Genomic DNA, 18,355 nt, shown 5'->3' on the forward strand with positions numbered 1-18,355 from the left:
AGAGAATTTTTAAGTGACCTTGGGATTTTTTTCTCTACCACTAGGAAAAATCACTGATTTGAACTGGTTTACTTGAATTTTTTTTCATTTTCTTTCCTTTGACTTTCTTGTCTCGTCATGTACCACATTATTTCATAACTAGGAAAGTTGTGGATGGCATGAAATATTTATGTCTTCAGTATTTTCTTTCCTCATGTCTTTACATTGTTGACTTTTCTCCTAGGCCAAGACTGGATCATCTGCTTTTACCTGATATCTAGGGGATGGCTCTGGGATGTGTTTTGTTAATGTTTCTTCTTTTTATCATATATCCCAGTGTTTCTACTGAAATTCTAATACATTTTTGTGTTCTTTTTCCCCATGGCAGATATCAGAAAACAAGAAATCTGTAGAGAAGTTAAAAGATGTTATTTCAATGAATGCCTCAGAATTTTCAGAGGTAAAGCTCTCTACACTTCCTGCAAGATATATTAATATGATGTCTTGGTATTTTGAGGAGCAAACATTTGATGTGTGCTAGAAAATGCAAAAGACAAAAACCGTATGTCTAATTGGGAAAGTAACTTTTTTTGTGTTTTTCTTTGGAATTATTGCACTAATAGGAGTGTTTTGCATTAGGTTCAAATTGCCCTTAATGAAGCTAAACTTAGTGAAGAGAAAGTGAAGTCTGAATGCCATCGGGTTCAAGAAGAAAATGCTAGACTTAAGAAGAAGAAAGAGCAGGTAACGGAAAGTTAACGTCATAGATTATGTAAACTAGAAAACCAAATATCATTACCTCTTGAATATCTTTTCTTGGATATGGTTTTTAAGGAAATAAAGTATGTATGCAGGATTCAATTTTTAGATATGCAGAGTTTAAACTGCGCTTCCCAAATTGAGTGCATGTGTACATTCTCCATCTGTTCTAGGTTTTCTGTTCTTTTGTACAATTCCTTGCAGCTATCAGAATGTTTAGTCTTTGTCTCATCCAGCACCAGCCAATTATTAACTTGAATAGCCTCAAGAGGGCGATGGACTTGCTTCTTAGACCAAAGAATTAGGTATTTATTAGCCTCCTTTGAGCAGTTACTGTTTCTCTGACCAAGGGACGGTTACATGATCTGGAGTCTGGACTTGGTAGGCAGTGAGACGTGCCCTTCTGTTCCTGCTGGAAGTGAATTATTTGAACTGTCTGCAATTTCCTGAAGGATGCAATGTACTAGATCAGTGTCCTTGACGGCTCTTAGGTTCTCACTGCAGTTCTGAGGGATGGAGTCACTCTCCCCTCTCTCATATAGTCCCTAATGACGAGCCAAGGAGAAGCATGGCTCCCTGCTTCCCTGGCTCATTTTTTGTGGTCTTGCTGTCTCCAGTGCAAAAGCCATAACGTTTAGAAATTCATGTGTTTTAACTTTCCAGTTGCAGCAAGAAATCAAAGACTGGAGTAAATCACATGCTGAGCTCAGTGAACAAATCAGATCATTTGAGAAGTCTCAGAAAGATTTGGAAGTAGCTCTCACTCACAAAGATGATAATATTAATGTGAGTTCATTCTCCTGAATACATGCTTAATTCTCATGAATTCTCATGAATCTGGGTAATTGAAATTGAGAGGCTCATTCTAATAAATATCCTTTTGCTTCTTTTCTAGGCTTTGACTAATTGCATTACACAGTTGAATCAGTTAGATTGTGAATCTGAATCTGAGGGTCAAAATAAAGGAGGAAATGAATCAGATGAATTAGCAAATGGAGAAGTGGGAGGTAAGATTGGTTTCAGGGAGGTTGGACCTCTTTTTGCCTTCTAGTCTCTAAGTACACTGATGCTTTTTTCAGCGGTCTGAATTTCCTCTTTAGGGTTAAAGCTGTAGACGCCTGTCACTGAATTTGTACAGTTGGCCCTCCGAATCTGTGGGTTCAAATCCGTGGATTCACCCAACTGCAGTTTAAAAATATTTGGAGAAAAAAAATTCCAGATAGTTCAAAAAAGCAAAACTTCAGTTTGCTGCATGCCAGCAGCTGTTTACGTAACATTTACATTGTATAAGGTATTATAAGAAACTTAGAGATGAAGTATGTGGGAAGATGTGTGTAGGTTATATGCAAATGCTGTGCCATTTTATATAAGGGACTTGAGCATCCACGGATTTTGGTTTCCTGTGGGGGGCGGGGGAGGGGTTCCTGGAGCCAATCTCTTGTGGATACCAAGGCACGACGATACAGGTCTGTATGCGTTGGGCAGAGGTGGGTTGCTGGCTTGTGGTACAGCAGTAGGCACGCACTGGAGCCAGAGCAGCAGCAGTCCTGTCTCCCAGCTCTGTGTACTGAACACTCCTCAGTAGGAGGAACTGCTTTCTGAACTTCGTGCTTATCATTTCTGTAGCTCTGTGGTGTTAGGGCCACAACCAATTTCAAAAGTACCGAGTGGTTGGAGCCGTAAACTTAACTAAGCAGTTAGAGTGGAGGCTAAAGGGAAAGAGTGTTTACTGATGAGAGAAATGTTTGTAGACACTCTATCCCAAGTTGGATATTGTTCACATTGTGGGTGTTTTAAACTACACCTGGTAGCCAATTCAAGGGGAGAGCAGAGGAATGAGTCTCTCTAAATAAGATATTTGACTGGGGGCTGGTAGATCTGAGAGAGAAGAAAGAGCTTTACTTCACATATCCCTTCTTGCTCAAGTACAGCATAGATAATATTTTTATTGTACAAACTGGAAATTTGTTTTTTCAACCTAAGTTTTCACATCTCTTAAAAGTCAAATAGCTGAATCAGTTCTTTTGGTTAGTTTGTTCTTTCATTGAATGTTTGAACATGATAATTGTTTGGGGGAAATCAAGAAAATATAGCTAAACAGCAAGGAAGGAAAGAGCACTGAAATCCTTTTGTTTTTTAGGTGACCGGAGTGAGAAGGTGAAAAAGCAGATTAAGCAGATGATGGACATTTCTCGGGTATAATCCTTTTTATAGAGTACTGTAAGTGCCTGTGAATTCTTACTGTGCCTCACTTTTAAGACTGTTTCTCTCTTCTGCAAATTTTAGACACAGACTGCAATATCAGTAGTTGAAGAGGATCTAAAACTTTTACAATTTAAACTTAGAGCCTCCATGTCCACTAAATGTAACCTGGAAGGTAGGTTGCTTCTTGAAAAGAAATTGCCACTGGAAAAATAAAGAGTGGCTTCCTGTTTGCATGTTCTCACCCCCCTTGACGCTGGCCTCTTCAGCAAGTTCTCCAGTTCTTGTGCACACAAAGCGCAAATGTTTTATCCCTTACAGACCAAATAAAGAAATTAGAGGAGGATCGCAATTCCCTGCAGTCTGCCAAAGCTGTACTGGAAGATGAATGCAAAACACTGAGGCAGAAGGTGGAGATTCTGAATGAGCTCTATCAACAGAAGGAGATGGCTCTGCAAAAGTAAGGTTTTCGTGGTTCATTGTTAACAATATTGTCATCTAACTAATTGTCTGTACTACTGTAGATAATCTTGTCTTTTTTAAAGACTGTTTATAGTTTTTTCTGTCTATAATTAGTATAGATTTGTCTTTCTTCCTTTCTACCTTGTTTCCCATAACTTGCAATTTTTTTTTTTCCATTTTAACTAATTGTCAGCAATTATTGCCTGTAATTTACTTGAAGCATAGTAGTTATTGGTACTAACAGTTGCTGTTCTGGAAGTGCTTCTTTTGACGATTCATACCCTTTCTGAGGCTCCACCACTTCACTTTTCTTTTGCTGTTGTTAGTTACGTCATTCTGATTTGTCTTGCATTTGTTCTACTAGTTTTTAATATAGCCTTTAAAAATCCTGAGTGATTTGTATGACATGATTTTAAATAGAATAAATACTTCAAAAGGAGTATTTAGTTACTGACAGTATTGTAAGTTTTGGACTTAATATAGTCAATATTCAGACTATACATATATAATATGTAATTGTGGCAAGGTTGTTGGGAGTTTTGAATATAGAAATGCTTGTTTCATCCTCGGAGCAACTTATGAGATAGGTACAATTATTATTTGTATATTAAGTATAGGAAGCTGAGGCTCAGAGAGACTAAGTAACTTACCCAGTATCACATCATAGTGAAGCAGGGCCTTGTACTAGGTTTTTCTGACTCTATAGCACATGCCCCTAACTTTTTAACTGCATGTGTTCTAAATGACAACCATATGGAAACCATAAAAAAAAAAAAAAAAACTGTTTCATGTGTACGTTTAGGTATTAATCTTTTGAAATATACATCTCCAATTTGGAGTTAGATATCTTTTGAAAGATATACTTTCATAGTTCAAGTTCTCTCCACCAAAAATACCTGAATCCTCTAAAATAGTTTATTGGTGGCAGTTGCTATTTGTGTTTGCTCCTATACTTCACTCTTTGGCATTTATAGCAGTCTATGAGCAGGCTTATTTTGCTAAGCAAATTTAATCTTTTTCATATGCTTAGGTTGCTATTGCCAGATGCCATTAAACATTGGAACCATACCACTAACTTTTTCTCTAATTCTTTGCTCACCAAGAAATTAGTTTAGATTTTCCAAGTTTTATTCAGGCCAGCTCTAAATACCTGACTTGCTTCAGATAAATATTTCCCATTTCATTATTTATTATTATTTTTTAAAAAGCACTTCTCTGGGGACTTCCCTGGTGGCTCAGTGGATAAGACTCCACACTCCCAGTGCAGGGGGCCTGGGTTCGATCCCTGGTCAGGGAACTAGATCCCACATGCATGCTGCAACTAAGAGTTCGCATGCCACAACTGAGGAGCCCGTGAGCCACAACTAAGGAGCCCGCCTGCCACAACTAAGACCCCACACAGCCAAATAAATAAATAAATAAATATTGGGGGGAAAAGGCACTTCTCTGCCACCAGTAGTCATCTGAATCACCTAAATGGCAATTGTCTTTCTTTATGATATAGTTAGTGTGGCACTATTTTATTCAACTCCTCCAGCATCCATTCAGTCACCATGTCAGGGCACAAATTGCATGCACTTCATTCCCCAAAGCCACTGTGTATGCTCAGGCCCAAGTCATCTTTTCTGCCAGCCCTTAACTAATCACCTGTCTCCAGTTTCTCTTTCTTATACCTCTTCTTCCAGGTGTACAGCTGCTAGAAGGAACTTTCTAAAATACAAGTCCTTGTATATCATCATGTGGTTTAAAATCTGTCGAGGAGGCCCCCCCATTCCCTTCAGGGTCAATTTCTGACTGTTTGGCAGGCACACAGGGCCCCTCAGCTGTCCTGAGCTGCCTCTCCAGGTGCATTTCCTGCAGCTCCTTCTGATGCTGCCTGACCTGCAGCCTGACCTGACCACAGTTCCTTCATGCCACTCTGAGCTTCTGTGTAGTTATGCGTGCTGCTTTTTCTGTAGTAAAAATGTCCTTTTACATTATTTCCACCTGGCAATCTCCTGCCTACTCAAATGTTTATGTTCCTTAAAATCTTTTCTAGAGTGAGTTGTGGCATAAATAAATAAATAGGTGAGTACTCATTTTTTCCTTATAATGTAATTCCTAAATGTATATTTAGGTTTAAATCTACGTATTGGTATTTGCTTTCTATCTGATGGCCTGTTCTATGTTCCTTTTTCTCTTTTTTCTGTCTTTTGGATTATTTGAATATTTTTAATAATTCTGTTTTTCCCCTGTGTAAGCTTGGTAGTTATTGGTTGCTTTACTTGTCTTCATATACTTACCCTAAAGACCACAGCATGTATCCTGGACTTACTCAGTCAATAGATTTACCTCTTTATGGGCTTTAACTCCCTCCTGAGTTAAGATGCTCCTGCATTTTAATTCTTTGTATACTTAAACTCCACAAGATATTTTCATTGTCTATTACAGTGCTTCCCGGCCAGTATTCACTTGATTTACACACATATTTATACAAGCATACCTGGTTTTATTGCGCTTTGCTTTATTGCACTTTGCAGATACTGCACTTCTTACACATTGAAGGTTCGTGGCAACCCTGTGTCAAGCAAGTCTTTCGGCACCATTTTTCCAACAGCATTTGCTCACTTTGTGTCTCTGTCACATTTTGGTAATTCTTGCAGTATTTCAGACTTTTTCATTATTATATTTGTTATGGTGATCTGTGATCAGTGATCTTTATTTAATGTTACTTTAAAGATTATGAAGGCTCAGATGATGGTTAGCATATTTCAGCAGTAAAGTATTTGATAGTTAAGGCTTGTATGTTGTTTTTCAGACAAAATGCTATTGCACACTTTATAATAGACTACAGTATAGTGTAAACATAACTTTTACATTCACTGGGAAACCAGAAAATTCCGAAACTCACTTTCTTTCCCTGCTTTACTGTGGTGGGTCTGGAACTGAACCTGCAGTATCTCTGAGGTCTGCCTGTAGTTCCTGTAGTTCTTTATCCTCTCCTACACCTTTGGTCTTCCATTTGGGATCACTTTCATTCTACTTGAAGAATGTCCTTTAGTGACAGATTTCATCAACTTTGTGTGAAAATGTCTTTATTTTGACTTCATTTTTTAAGGATATTCTGCTGGCTCTGGGATTTTTGCAGTTATTTAATTCCAGCACTTTAAAGATAACCAGTTAGTTTCTGGTTTTGAAGTTTCTTTAAGGAATCCAGTATCACTCTTGTTTTCCCTGTTCAGATGTCTCACCCCTGCCGTTGCTGCCTTTAAAAGTTCTCTTTTGGTGTTTCAGCAGTTTTATTGGGAGGTGCCTAGGTGTGGATGTCTTTGTTTTGTGTTTCTCTTCTCCTTCCCCTCCCCTTCCCTAACTGTTTTGCATTTATGCTGTTTGAGGTCATCAGCACCTCCTGAATTTTTGGGTCTCTCTCCATATGTTGATTCTGCCTCATTCTCTCTTCTTCCGAGATTCCATTTAAACCTTTTTTTAAGTAATTTCCCCTATGTCTGCTACATTCTTATCTATATTTGCTTCATTCTGGATTTTTTTTCTGACCTGTCTTCCAGTGTGCTAACATCTCACTTCAGTTATCAAATCTGCTACTAAAATCATTCATTGAGTTCTTAATTCCAGTTACTGTGTTTCAGTTTTGTAGTTTCTAATCCTTTGCTGAAATTTGTCATCTTGACACTTTTGCTTCCATGAATATATAAGGCACAGTTATTTTAAAGTCTGTGTGATAATTCCATTATGTGGATCCTCGATGGGTCATTCCTCTTGTCTTTTAGATTTTAATCACAGTGTCTTGTGGGGTGCCTAGACAGTTTTGATTGAGTGGCAAACATTGTAGAGGGAATTGGAGGCCTAGAATGGTGTTGTTTTCCTAGAGAAAAGATTTGAGTTTATTTCTAGCAGGTGGTCATTATTTTAATCCAGTCAGCAATAGAGGTCATTCAAAAATGGCTTAGTTCTGGACTTCCCTGGTGGCACAGTGGTTAAGAATCCGCCTGTCAATGCAGGGGACACGGGTTCGAGCCCTGGTCCGGGAGGATCCCACATGCTGCAGAGCAACTAAGCCTGTGCGCCACAACTACTGAGCCTGCACTCTAGAGCCCACGAGCCACAAGTGCTGAGCCCGCATGCCACAACTACTGAAACCAGCATGCCTAGAGCCTGTGCTCCGCAACAAGAGAAGCCACTGCAATGAGAAGCCTGCGCACCTCAACAAAGAGCAGCCCCCGGGCTTCCCTGGTGGTGCAGTGGTTGAGAGTCTGCCTGCCAATGCAGGGGACACAGGTTCGAGCCCTGGTCTGGAAAGATCCCACATGCCGCAGAGCGACTGGGCCCGTGAGCCACAACTACTGAGCCTGCGCGTCTGGAGCCTGTGCTCCGCAACAAGAGAAGCCGCGATAGTGAGAAGCCTGCGCACCGCGATGAAGAGTGGCCCCCGCTTGCCACAACTAGAGAAAGCCCTTGCACAGAAACAAAGACCCAACACAGCCATAAATAAATAAATAGATAGATAGATAGATAGCTAAATAAATAAATAGATAGATAGCAGCCCCCACTCGCCACAACTAGAGAAAGCCTGCACGCAGCAACAAAGACCCAATGCAGCCAAAAAAAAAAAAAAAAAGGTCTTAGTTCCTTCAAAGGACACTGCATTGCTCATTTGGTACTCCAAGTGCACAGCTCTTTCTAGCCTCAACCTAAAGCCCAGGGCTTTTACTAGGGTCCCTCTCACTGGTAGCCCTGAGCTCCATCATTTTCTGTGCAGCAAGGAATCTTTTGAAAACTCTGTTCAGTAGCCTCCTTATATCTCTACATTGTCTTAAGTGCATGGGTGAACCTAGGGGAAAAGTGGCTTCAGATGCCAGGCTTATTTGTATTTCTGAGATTCCTTTTTTTTTTTTTTTTTAACTAGATCTTGGCCTCATATATTAGCTTACTAGCTAATATATTAGCTCTCTGATGCCTTCAAGCATGTTCTTTATATTTTTGTCGAATGTTCTATTTGTTTTCAGTGTTCCCAGACTAACTCATTCATTCCTGGAAGCAAAATTCTCTCTGATCTTTTTTCAAGACCCAGTTTTCTCACATCTCTTCCTGAGTCAGGGATTGTTCTGTTGTTAGGTACATCGTTTACACATTAAACTGCGAACTCAGTGTGGGGATAGTACTTTGCCCATGTTTTTATCTTTAGCATCTTACTAGGTAAAGTATATTATAGCTATTCATAAGACATATGCTGAGTATTGAATGGACAATAACAAAAGAATATACAACCCTTTTTCTCTTTGATTACTAACTGTTTTTACTATAGCTCTTCTGATTATGCTTCTGTTTCATAGAAATTGTTTCAAGTTTCTTTTGAATCAGAACTATGGTCAAAGAAGTACAAGGGTAACAAGAAAATAGCATTTTAAAACCATGTTGCTACCATTGCAATCTCTGTTATAGTAGATTGATATCTTGAGCTCCAAGGTTAATCAGGTTAAAACCAGTTTCCCGTAGATGATACTCTGATTATGGGACAGCTTAGATTCTTTTTCTATCCAGTAGACATGGCCAATTCTAAGATCTTTCTCTTTCCTTTAATCATAATTCTATTGAAGTAGGCAGTAGGAGTCCCACATCTGAAGTGTGGAATTAATCTGTGGTTAATTGCACAATTAGAAGACGTTCTAAAAGGCTTTTTGGGGGCTAATTATCATGGTACCAGCCTTGGATTGAGAAATAGTCCTTCCAAGATTGAAGTAAGAGAAGTAATTACAGGTCTTTCCATGGCAGAAATAAGAGCAATAATTATCCCCTGCTCTATCCTAGTAAGTTTAATTGTGTTAGGTTGATCAGCCCTGGCTTTCCACATTGAAGTAAAATGAGCTTTCATTGTCTCAAACACAGGAAACTTGCCCATGGGGCACAGAGTGTTTTTTCCATTTGTTTGTTTCATTTACTAGTGAGTAGAGAATTATGAGGAGAAGTTTAAAAATGCAGGTGATTTGCCAACAGGCCAGAGTTTGATTTTTATCCCTAAGTGGCAGGTTTGAATTCCTTCCTATGACTTGTTTGTATGTGTGTTTTAGAGAGGATGGGAAGTAACAAGGAGGCATTCAGACAGACGGCTGGGAAAGCAAGAGAAACACTTTCATTTGACAACTGATTTTATCTTAGGAAATTGAGTCAAGAAGAGTATGAGCGGCAAGAAAGAGAGCAGCGGCTGTCAGCTGCAGATGAACAGGCGGTTTTGGCGGCAGAGGAAGTGAAAACGTACAAGTGAGTTCAGCTTCTAAGGAGGGTGTCAGTGGCTGATGAAACTACTGTTGGCTTTTTAAAAAAAAAAATGTTTTACACTGTGTAGAACAAAATGGCACCAGAAGCAGAAATAAGTGGTCAAAACATTTAATTAACATGAGAAAAAATAAATTTTAAGCTAACAAAGGAAAAATTGTTAAATTAACAAAAATTTCCTTACACCCAATACTGACAAGACTGTAAGGGAAATTGGTTCATGCCAACAGTTCTGAGTGGTTTTATATATCGGAGAAATTCTTTTTGGAAGGCAGTTTGCTGTATGATGTATTTAAAAACCATTAAAATGATCATGCCGGGGCTTCCCTGGTGGCGCAGTGGTTAAGAATCCACCTGCTAATGCAGGGGACATAGGTTCGAGCCCTGGTCCGGGAAGATCCCACGTGCCACGTAGCAGCTAAGCCCGTGTGCCACAACTACTGAGCCTGCGCTCTAGAACCCGCGTGCAGCAACTACTGAGCCCACATACCACAACTACTGAAGCCCACACGCCTAGAGCCCGTGCTCCGCAACAAGAGAAGCCACTGCAATGAGAAGCCCTTGTACCGCAACAAAGAGTAGCCAGCCCCCACTCGCTGCAACTAGAGAAAGCCCGCACGCAGCAAAGACCCAGTGCAGCCAAAAATATAATTAATTAATTAATTAATTTTTAAAAAATGATCGTGCCATTTGATAGACCCAGTAATCATAGCTCTGGGAAATTTTCTGTGGATATAATTAAAGGAAGAAAAAGCTTTTTGGAGAAAAATATTTATAGCAGGATTGTTTGAGAACATATTGAACAGTTAAGGAAATTATAAGGTATCAGTTCAGAATCTCCAGCTATTAAATAATAAGAAAGGAAATTATGCAGTATTAGTTTTGATCACAGTGTACTCTTATTACAGCCATGTAGAATGTGTTTTTATACATATGGATGAAGTCTGAAAGGGTACAGCTGTAGCTGTTAGAGTAAAGGGAACATGGCGAGATTGTTTAAAATATTGTTCAGTTGTGCTCTAAATGATCAAAGCAAGTTTAATTCTTAGGCGGAGAATTGAAGAAATGGAGGAAGAATTACAGAAGACAGAGCGCTCATTTAAAAACCAGGTAATAATTATACTGCCCTACAGCAGCAGACTTCTTTGCTTTCTAATACATATTATTATAATGAATCTCTGAACATATTTTTTGATGTGTTATCTTTTTCAGATCGCTACTCATGAGAAGAAAGCTCACGATAACTGGGTAAGATTTTTTTTTTTCTTTTCTTTATTTTGTGTGTTGTCTACCACAGCTTATTTTGGATATTTTTTTTCTCCAATAGCTCAAAGCTCGTGCTGCAGAAAGAGCTATAGCTGAAGAGAAGAGAGAAGCTGCCAACTTGAGACACAAGTATGTGATTTTAAAACATATCTTCAGTGTGTTTTAGAGTCTCTAAAGGCTGTGCTGTGTGGTATCCAATAAGGAATTAATTTTCTATTTCATATTTAAATCCATTCTTTCTCTATATTCAAGATTACTGGAACTAACCCAAAAGATGGCAATGCTGCAAGAAGAACCTGTGATTATAAAACCAATGCCAGGAAGACCCAACACACAAAACCTTCCACGGAGAGGTAGGGAGCACTTTTAAAGGGCTGCAATCTATTTTTTGGTGAAAAATGTGTTTAAATTACTTTTTATTTCTGAATATGTGTGTAATATTTATGATGCCCTAGAAATTATCCCAAGAACTTAGAAAAAAAAGGTTCACTTAAAGTGGTAATTATTGCCTGTTGTCTTCAGGTCCCCTGAGCCAGAATGGCTCTTTTGGCCCATCTCCTGTGAGTGGTGGAGAATGCTCCCCGCCGCTGACAGCAGACCCACCCGCAAGACCTCTGTCTGCTACGCTTAACCGAAGAGAGGTGCCTCGGAGTGAATTTGGTGAGCATTGACGTGTTACCTTGCAGTAAACTGTTTCAAGAGTTTTTTCCTTCTTTGAGAATTCTAATGCAAGCAGCGGTTGAGAATTTGGGTCTGTCCAATATAAAGAAGGAAATTTCTTAATTTTGTCTTGGTGGATAAATAGTCTACTTTAGATTTGCTTTAGAACAAAAAGCATTTATTTATTATTATAACAATACTATTTGTCATGTATAAGTATATATGTAAAACAAATATGTAAATATCATTTATTCTTATTGTTGTTTGTTTCTTTTCAGATTTTTGCTGTGAAGTATAGGCCTTTATCTTTAAACTTCTGTTGAGTTCCTCTCTTGAATAATATAAAAGTAGCCTTAAAACTATATAATTTATGCAGTGTACATCTATTTCTCATTAATGTGAAATGCTATAAGTCTGTTTCTAATCATAAATATGTCTATAATACTTGGTAAGATATGGAAGTCAGATTACATATAGACTGAAAAAACAGCATATACAATTGCCTGTAGCTTGAAGTACCTGAGCGGTGCTATTAACGTGCAGGTCTTTCAAATCCAAGATAGTTCTTACTTTAATTCTTTAAGTTTGTGCATAAATTGTTAGTGATTTCTCCTCATACGTATTGGGAGACCCATTTTAAATTTTGCGTTCTGGGTAGAACTGAAATCTGACCTGTCCACAATTGGTTTATTCTGAAAAATTCATGCAAGGGCTGTTGTTTCTCTCTCAGGGGTCAGTGGGTGGGCCTCTACCTCGTCCTCGATGGTCATCTGAGGCATCTGGGAAACCCTCTGCCTCTGGTAAGGGACCTAAGTGTGTTCAAAGAGTCTCAAATTGTAGAGGAGGTGGGTAGAGGACTTGGTATTCTTCTTCAGAGAGTATACAGGTCAGAATAAGTCTAAATCAGTTCTCTGGCCTCCCACAGATCCAGAATCTGGTGCAGCTCCCATGATGAACAGTAGCTCAAGAAGCTCTTCCCCCTCTAAGGTGATGGATGAGGGCAAGGTAAATTCTGCAGTCATTTTGAATTGTAATTAGGTATTTCAGGAAACATCTAACTTTTTCTACAACGCCCTCTCTTTGCCTCGTCCATCTCCCTTTTGTGTGTTCTGTTATGTCTGTACCATCTCATTTACTTTTTGAAAAAGTAAACTGTTCTCCAAGAGCCTGAAGGCCCTTCAGTTCCCAGCATTACGTCTTTGGCTGAGCATCCAGTAGCACTAAGTACTTGTAGGTTGAACTGGGCTTTTTACTTGGTGTATTTCTGGAAAGGATCAGAGGAGCATGACACTCATCTGCTTTGCTTTAAGTTGCATGGCAATACTGACCTTACTGTTGACTTGGAAGTGTTGCTGGGTTGCTGAAGTCTGGTTGGTTGTTTGGTTGGTTGGTTGGTTTTTACTCCTTTTTCCTGTTTTGGTTAGGTGATTAATCTCTTTAGAGCATCTGTTGTAATTAACCTTAAAATGTGAAAAGTCATCACTTCAATTCTGTATTGTGTGCTTCGGTGTTGAGTGCTCTAAGGCAAGTCAGTTCATCGTATATTGTGTAAGTTCATCATTATTACGTACTTGCTTGGAAGTGTGCTATTTAAGAATATCTCCAGTGGTATACCAGGCAAGCCCTATTTTGAATAATCTGAAATTACAGATTAGTAACAGAGGATGTTTGCTATAAGTGAAGTACTGAATAGTGGAAATCTTTAATTACCTGTTGTGCCAGTTCCCAGCAGTAGCCTTGAATTATGTTCACATAAGTGTATTCTCTTGTAACTTGTGTAGCTGCGACAGCTGCTAAGTCCTCTGATCGTACCTCACAGTGCTTTACTGTGTTGACGTCGAGATACGTATTTTCATTATTGAGAATTTCCAACCCAGCTTCCGCAGGGAAGGATGGGTCAGCAGCTCATAATGTGAAGGACAGTGTTACCGGTGAATGGAGGGAGATGCTGGAGCTGCGCCTGCTGAACGTGTATATATAACGTTAGCTCTGTTGGGAAATACCTGTGAGTTCCAGTGCAGGACTCCAGGAATACACATCGCTTGAGAGCTCTTTGTGTCCCAGGGCAGCCTGGCTAAGACCCAAGACCCCTTTGAAGTAGCGGACTGACTTCACAGAGAGTAGAGCCTCCTCTGATAGCGGGGGCAGAGGAGGAAGAGCACTGGCTTGGAGTCAGGCTGATAGTGGATTCCAGCCCAGCCTCTTACGTGCTGTGTGACCTTCGGCAAGTTACCTAATACTCTCTGTGCCTCTGTTCCCTCATGTTTAAAGCAAGGTGAGATCTTACAACACATGAAAGGAGATTGAAGGTACTCTGAATATTAGCTCTTCTTACGTGTGTAGAAAATGGATTTTTCATTCCCTTTTCTTTCCACTCTTAATATGGAAAAATGAGCTATTGTGGTGACGGGAGGGAGGGGCTGCCTAGAAGCAGTTTACGGTGTGTATGGGTATGATTGTTAGTTCTTAGTTGGGAATCACCTCTGTTAATATCCTTTGACAGTCCTCTTGCATCCTCTTCTGTTTGCCTATACAAGCAATAATATGATTATGGTGGAAGTGTTCACTCTTCTGACATTCTTTGAACCCTCCCGAGCTGTCAGTGGGACAGATAGGAGGGGTAGAGTTTCATTGCTGTAGTTCGCTCTTTGGACAGGTGCCTGACATCTGCTTCATTGGGTTTTAGCTTTTACTGGTGTTGGTGCTTTTATCTGTCATATCCAAGTATTTCAGAACTTTCATTACTTCTCCTTTGCAGGTTAATATGGCTGCAAAAGGGCCCCCTCCTTTTCCAGGGGCACCCCTCATGAGCTCCCCCGTGGGAGGCCCTCTACTACCACCCATTCGATACGGACCACCTCCTCAACTCTGCGGGCCTTTTGGGCCTCGGCCACTTCCTCCACCCTTTGGTATGATGATTGAATGGTAGTAATGGACTTGTGAAGTGTATTCATCTTTTCACTCTAATCCTAGATAAAATTTTAACAGTTGCTACGCAGGGCTGTGCAATGAAAGGGTAAAGCTGGCTGAGTACATTTGAATTTTTCTGCCAGTTTCTCAGGACACATGGGGTGCTGCATAATCTCCCTATACTGAGATGGGCAGTAGGTATCTCTTGTAGACAAGGGAAAATGGGCTGTTCATAGAAAGTCAGAAATATTATTTCTGCCTATGTTTCTTGAACATCTCTGGCTACATACTAGGCTCTGTTATGGATGGAATTAACTCTCCTAACTCCAAGAGCTTAAGGCGTCCTGTAGGACACATACATACATTATATGCAACATAAAACTTGTAATCACCATAATGGAAGTATAAGCAACGGGTCACAGAGTATAAAAGAAGGAAAGATTAATCCATCACTCCCTACCTTGGGAATAAACAGGAAGGAAATGTTAAAGAGAAGGTAGAATCTAATAGCTACTAGGTAGAATGTTGCTGAATTTAATTAGGTGGAGCTGGAAGGCCTTTCCCAGCAGGGCAGACACCTTGATTTTGATGGCATATGTAGGTCCATGCTGCCTACTGCATGAGTTTTTAATTGTTACAGTAACAATGGAATTTCCCTTATCAAAATTTACTAACAGTGAAGCCCTTATTTCATAATCTATCGTCTTAGTATGATATATAGTACTTCTAAGTACAAATCAAGCTCTTGTGAGATAAAGACAGCAGAATTGTGTTGTCGAAAAAAACCACAAGCTAGGTAGAGCCACGTTTAAATCCAGCCTATGTTGCTTCATGGCTGGCTGGCTACAGGCATGTAACTTAAACTTGCTGAGCCTCAGTTTGCCCCATCTATAAAGTGGGGATGCCACCACCTGACTTCCAGGGGTATGAAGAATTAACGATTAACATACATGGAATCATCTAAATTTAGATATGTTCATATGTAGTTACGTGACTGAATTTTAATTTTTCCAGGTCCTGGTTTGCGTCCACCACTTGGCTTAAGAGAATATGCACCAGGCGTTCCACCAGGAAAACGGGACCTGCCTCTTGACCCTCGAGAATTCTTACCAGGACACGCACCTTTTAGACCTTTAGGCTCTCTTGGCCCAAGAGAGTACTTTATCCCTGGTACCCGATTACCACCCCCAACCCATGGCCCCCAGGATTATCCACCTTCCTCTGCTGCAAGAGACTCACCGGCTTCCGGCTCCAGAGGTGAGCCCCCGCCTGCCTCTCAGAGCACTAGCCAGGGCTGTTCGCAGGCTTTCACACAGAGCCCGTAACTGACCTCGGACTTCTAGTCTGAGAGAAAGTGGACTGTGCGCTGTTCATGACGGTAGAGGATTTTCACTGGCTTCAGAATCCAAAAGTTGATTTTAAAAGGTTTGTTTTTAGAACTAAGCTGCCTTGGCAGTGTGCATTTTTGAGCCAAACAGTTAAAAAATATCATTTCCCCCTCCCAAAATAAAAATCACCTTGTAAGCTAGAGCCTCCTTACAACTTTGAAATGTGCAATAAAGAATACCTGTGTTTTAGTTAATGTAGCATATGTAACTGCTAAATGATTTAGAATGTCGTGAAAAATATGAACATTTCCTGTGGAAATGCTATAAGAACATGTATTTCCATTTATTATCCTATTTTTAGTGTACACCAGTTGAATACAGAGCAACAGTATTTATAAGCTTGATTTTTAAAAAATATCTGGTCGCAAAGACTGTTACGCTAAAAATGTTTACTAAAAGATTACTAAACTTTTATCTCCCCTCTTGCTGAAGTTCTTTGTAGTAATAGTTCATAAAAATTTGGTTATTAATATTTCCCAAGTGTCTGTTGACTCATTGTTTTCTCATGAGACTTGTACCATTTTGGAAACATGTAAACTCAAGCTCCCAGAACTGAAGATGGTGACCTGGCAGCACACTTCCCTGGCTCACCGCTCATGAGTTCAACCTCAAAGTCACCGGGAAGCACCACAACTGCTATGTTTTCCTTCTACTTCAAAGAAGTCAGTGGGCCAATTTGGACAGCATTCACGTGCTTTCTTGTGGCTCTGCCTGGTTGAGAATGGTTTTCTGAGTATGAGTTTACATGTAGCAAGAGTTGTCTGACCTGATGTTCTGTTGCTTTTACCGTTCTTGCATTAAGGGTGCATAACAGAAAAATGAAAATGATGTGTCATGACCATAAAAGTAAGAAAATTTCTTTCAAAAAATGTAGAGTCTGTTATTTCTCCTATACCTTGCCACTGACTTTCAAGGAATATGGCAAAAAAGGGCAAAGAGTAGGTAATACTATGAGAAAGAATGATTTAGGATTGTGAGGCTTGTAACATGCCCTAGGTCAGCAACCATGGGCTGAACTCAGTTCTCTTTGTTGATTGATCCTACTCCGAAATTCATATTTGAATACTGGCACTTATATTTAAAAATCAGTAAATCTGAGAATCTAGGATTGCATCATACTTGCTATACCCATTACTGCACCAGGTCTTTTAAACAATGTTTCTAAGAACTAACTAACTCACCAGACACTTTATAGTAACTTTGTAGCACATTTCAAGAAGTTTAAGATTTCAATTAAATCAGAATTATAAAAGGTTGATATTGTTGTTCACAGCTAGATCATACTCTTGCATTCTCTGAAGTTCTGTGATGTAATGATACTACTGAAATCTGCACCGCGACTTGTCACCTTTAGGATATTTAATCCTCTAAGAATACCTTATAAAATAAAGCAAATGCTTCACTGTGAAACAAAACTTTTTCTTTATACTAAACTAGAAGATGCCACTTTAGAAAGATATGGACCGTTGAAAGAAGACAACTCTTCCAAAATTCATAACGAATACATAAGGAGTTTTTCAGGAAAAGAGAATTCCATCTCTGTGTCCTGTTTATTATCAAGAATAGAAGAAATTTAAGAGGAAAACTCCATAGTTAACAGCATAGGGTATTTTTAACCATGTAAAATAAAAAGATTAAGTCACAAATACAGCTTTTGAGTATATCAGTCTCTTCAGGACGTGAAATAATGGTGAAGTTAAGATAATTTCAAAATTTAAATAGTATTTAAATATAGATTACACCAGTTAGGAAGATAATATAGTAGCAAAGGTAAATTAAATCTATTTCAACATCAAATCCTGGAGTCTTTTTCTTTTTTTTAACCTCTAAAGCCTTTTTGGTGTTTATTCTCTGTTTCATATTGAGAAGTCAGTCAGTTGTAGAGAACTTCCACCTGTGGCTTAGCCGAGTGGCCCCAGACTTGCCGTCCCTGCCGCCCCTCTCAGAGCCCTGTGTCTGCACCCCTTCGGCAGCCCAGCCCAGGCAAGCCGCCAATTTGGAGAGGGTGTGGGGGGCATCACCCTCAGTCCCATCAGCCCCGACTCGCTTGAAAATTACACCTGTTTCAGAAGTCATCTCCAGCTAACTGACTGTCTTTCTGGGCTTGGTTGCTAAAATCATCTGAGTTACGGAGCAGCAGCGTTTCAGCCTGGAAGTCTGCTACAGTTGTGGTTACTGTTCAGTGGCTGAGCTTTTCATCGAAAAGTAAATAATTTGTGGGATGTGGAGTATTCTGTGTCTACTGCTTCAAGACAGTCGCTCGTTTTGTTATTTCATTCAGGTCTGAATTACAAAGCTAAGCTAATCACGCGGTGTTCGATTTAAGCTTCTTTAACACTGATGAAAGGCATTTGGAGTTCATCTACACCATACTTTTGTGAATGACAGCAGATGTGACATAAACTATCACCTTGATATACATGTCTTATGGTCTATGAGAAAAGAGAAAGAACAATGTG

The 18,355-nt window shown here is 39.6% G+C and overlaps 1 protein-coding gene across 7 annotated transcripts in view; it reads left to right on the forward strand.

Annotated features, from left to right (window-relative positions):
• Positions 1-16,371, forward strand: part of MIA3 (MIA SH3 domain ER export factor 3) — a 79,667-nt gene extending 63,296 nt beyond the window's left edge. For 4 of the 7 annotated variants that reach the window (XM_082426021.1, XM_082426020.1, XM_082426022.1 and 1 more), the window contains 16 exons: positions 368-439; positions 619-723; positions 1,402-1,524; positions 1,634-1,745; positions 2,879-2,934; positions 3,025-3,115; positions 3,262-3,400; positions 9,556-9,657; positions 10,722-10,782; positions 10,885-10,920; positions 11,000-11,067; positions 11,191-11,291; positions 11,461-11,598; positions 12,524-12,603; positions 14,357-14,507; positions 15,523-16,371. In XM_082426021.1, coding sequence (XP_082282147.1) covers positions 368-439; positions 619-723; positions 1,402-1,524; positions 1,634-1,745; positions 2,879-2,934; positions 3,025-3,115; positions 3,262-3,400; positions 9,556-9,657; positions 10,722-10,782; positions 10,885-10,920; positions 11,000-11,067; positions 11,191-11,291; positions 11,461-11,598; positions 12,524-12,603; positions 14,357-14,507; positions 15,523-15,833 — 1,746 coding nt within the window. In that variant the 3' untranslated portion in view covers positions 15,834-16,371. Of the gene's footprint in view, positions 1-367; positions 440-618; positions 724-1,401; positions 1,525-1,633; positions 1,746-2,878; positions 2,935-3,024; positions 3,116-3,261; positions 3,401-9,555; positions 9,658-10,721; positions 10,783-10,884; positions 10,921-10,999; positions 11,068-11,190; positions 11,292-11,460; positions 11,599-12,328; positions 12,399-12,523; positions 12,604-14,356; positions 14,508-15,522 lie in introns of all 7 variants that reach the window. The other 3 variants (XM_082426025.1, XM_082426026.1, XM_082426023.1) reach the window with 2 other exon arrangements.
• The last annotated feature ends 1,984 nt before the right edge of the window (positions 16,372-18,355 follow it).

The sequence above is a fragment of the Balaenoptera physalus genome, assembly GCF_965194825.1.
Source record: "Balaenoptera physalus genome assembly, chromosome: 1".
Classification (NCBI taxonomy): domain Eukaryota; kingdom Metazoa; phylum Chordata; class Mammalia; order Artiodactyla; family Balaenopteridae; genus Balaenoptera; species Balaenoptera physalus.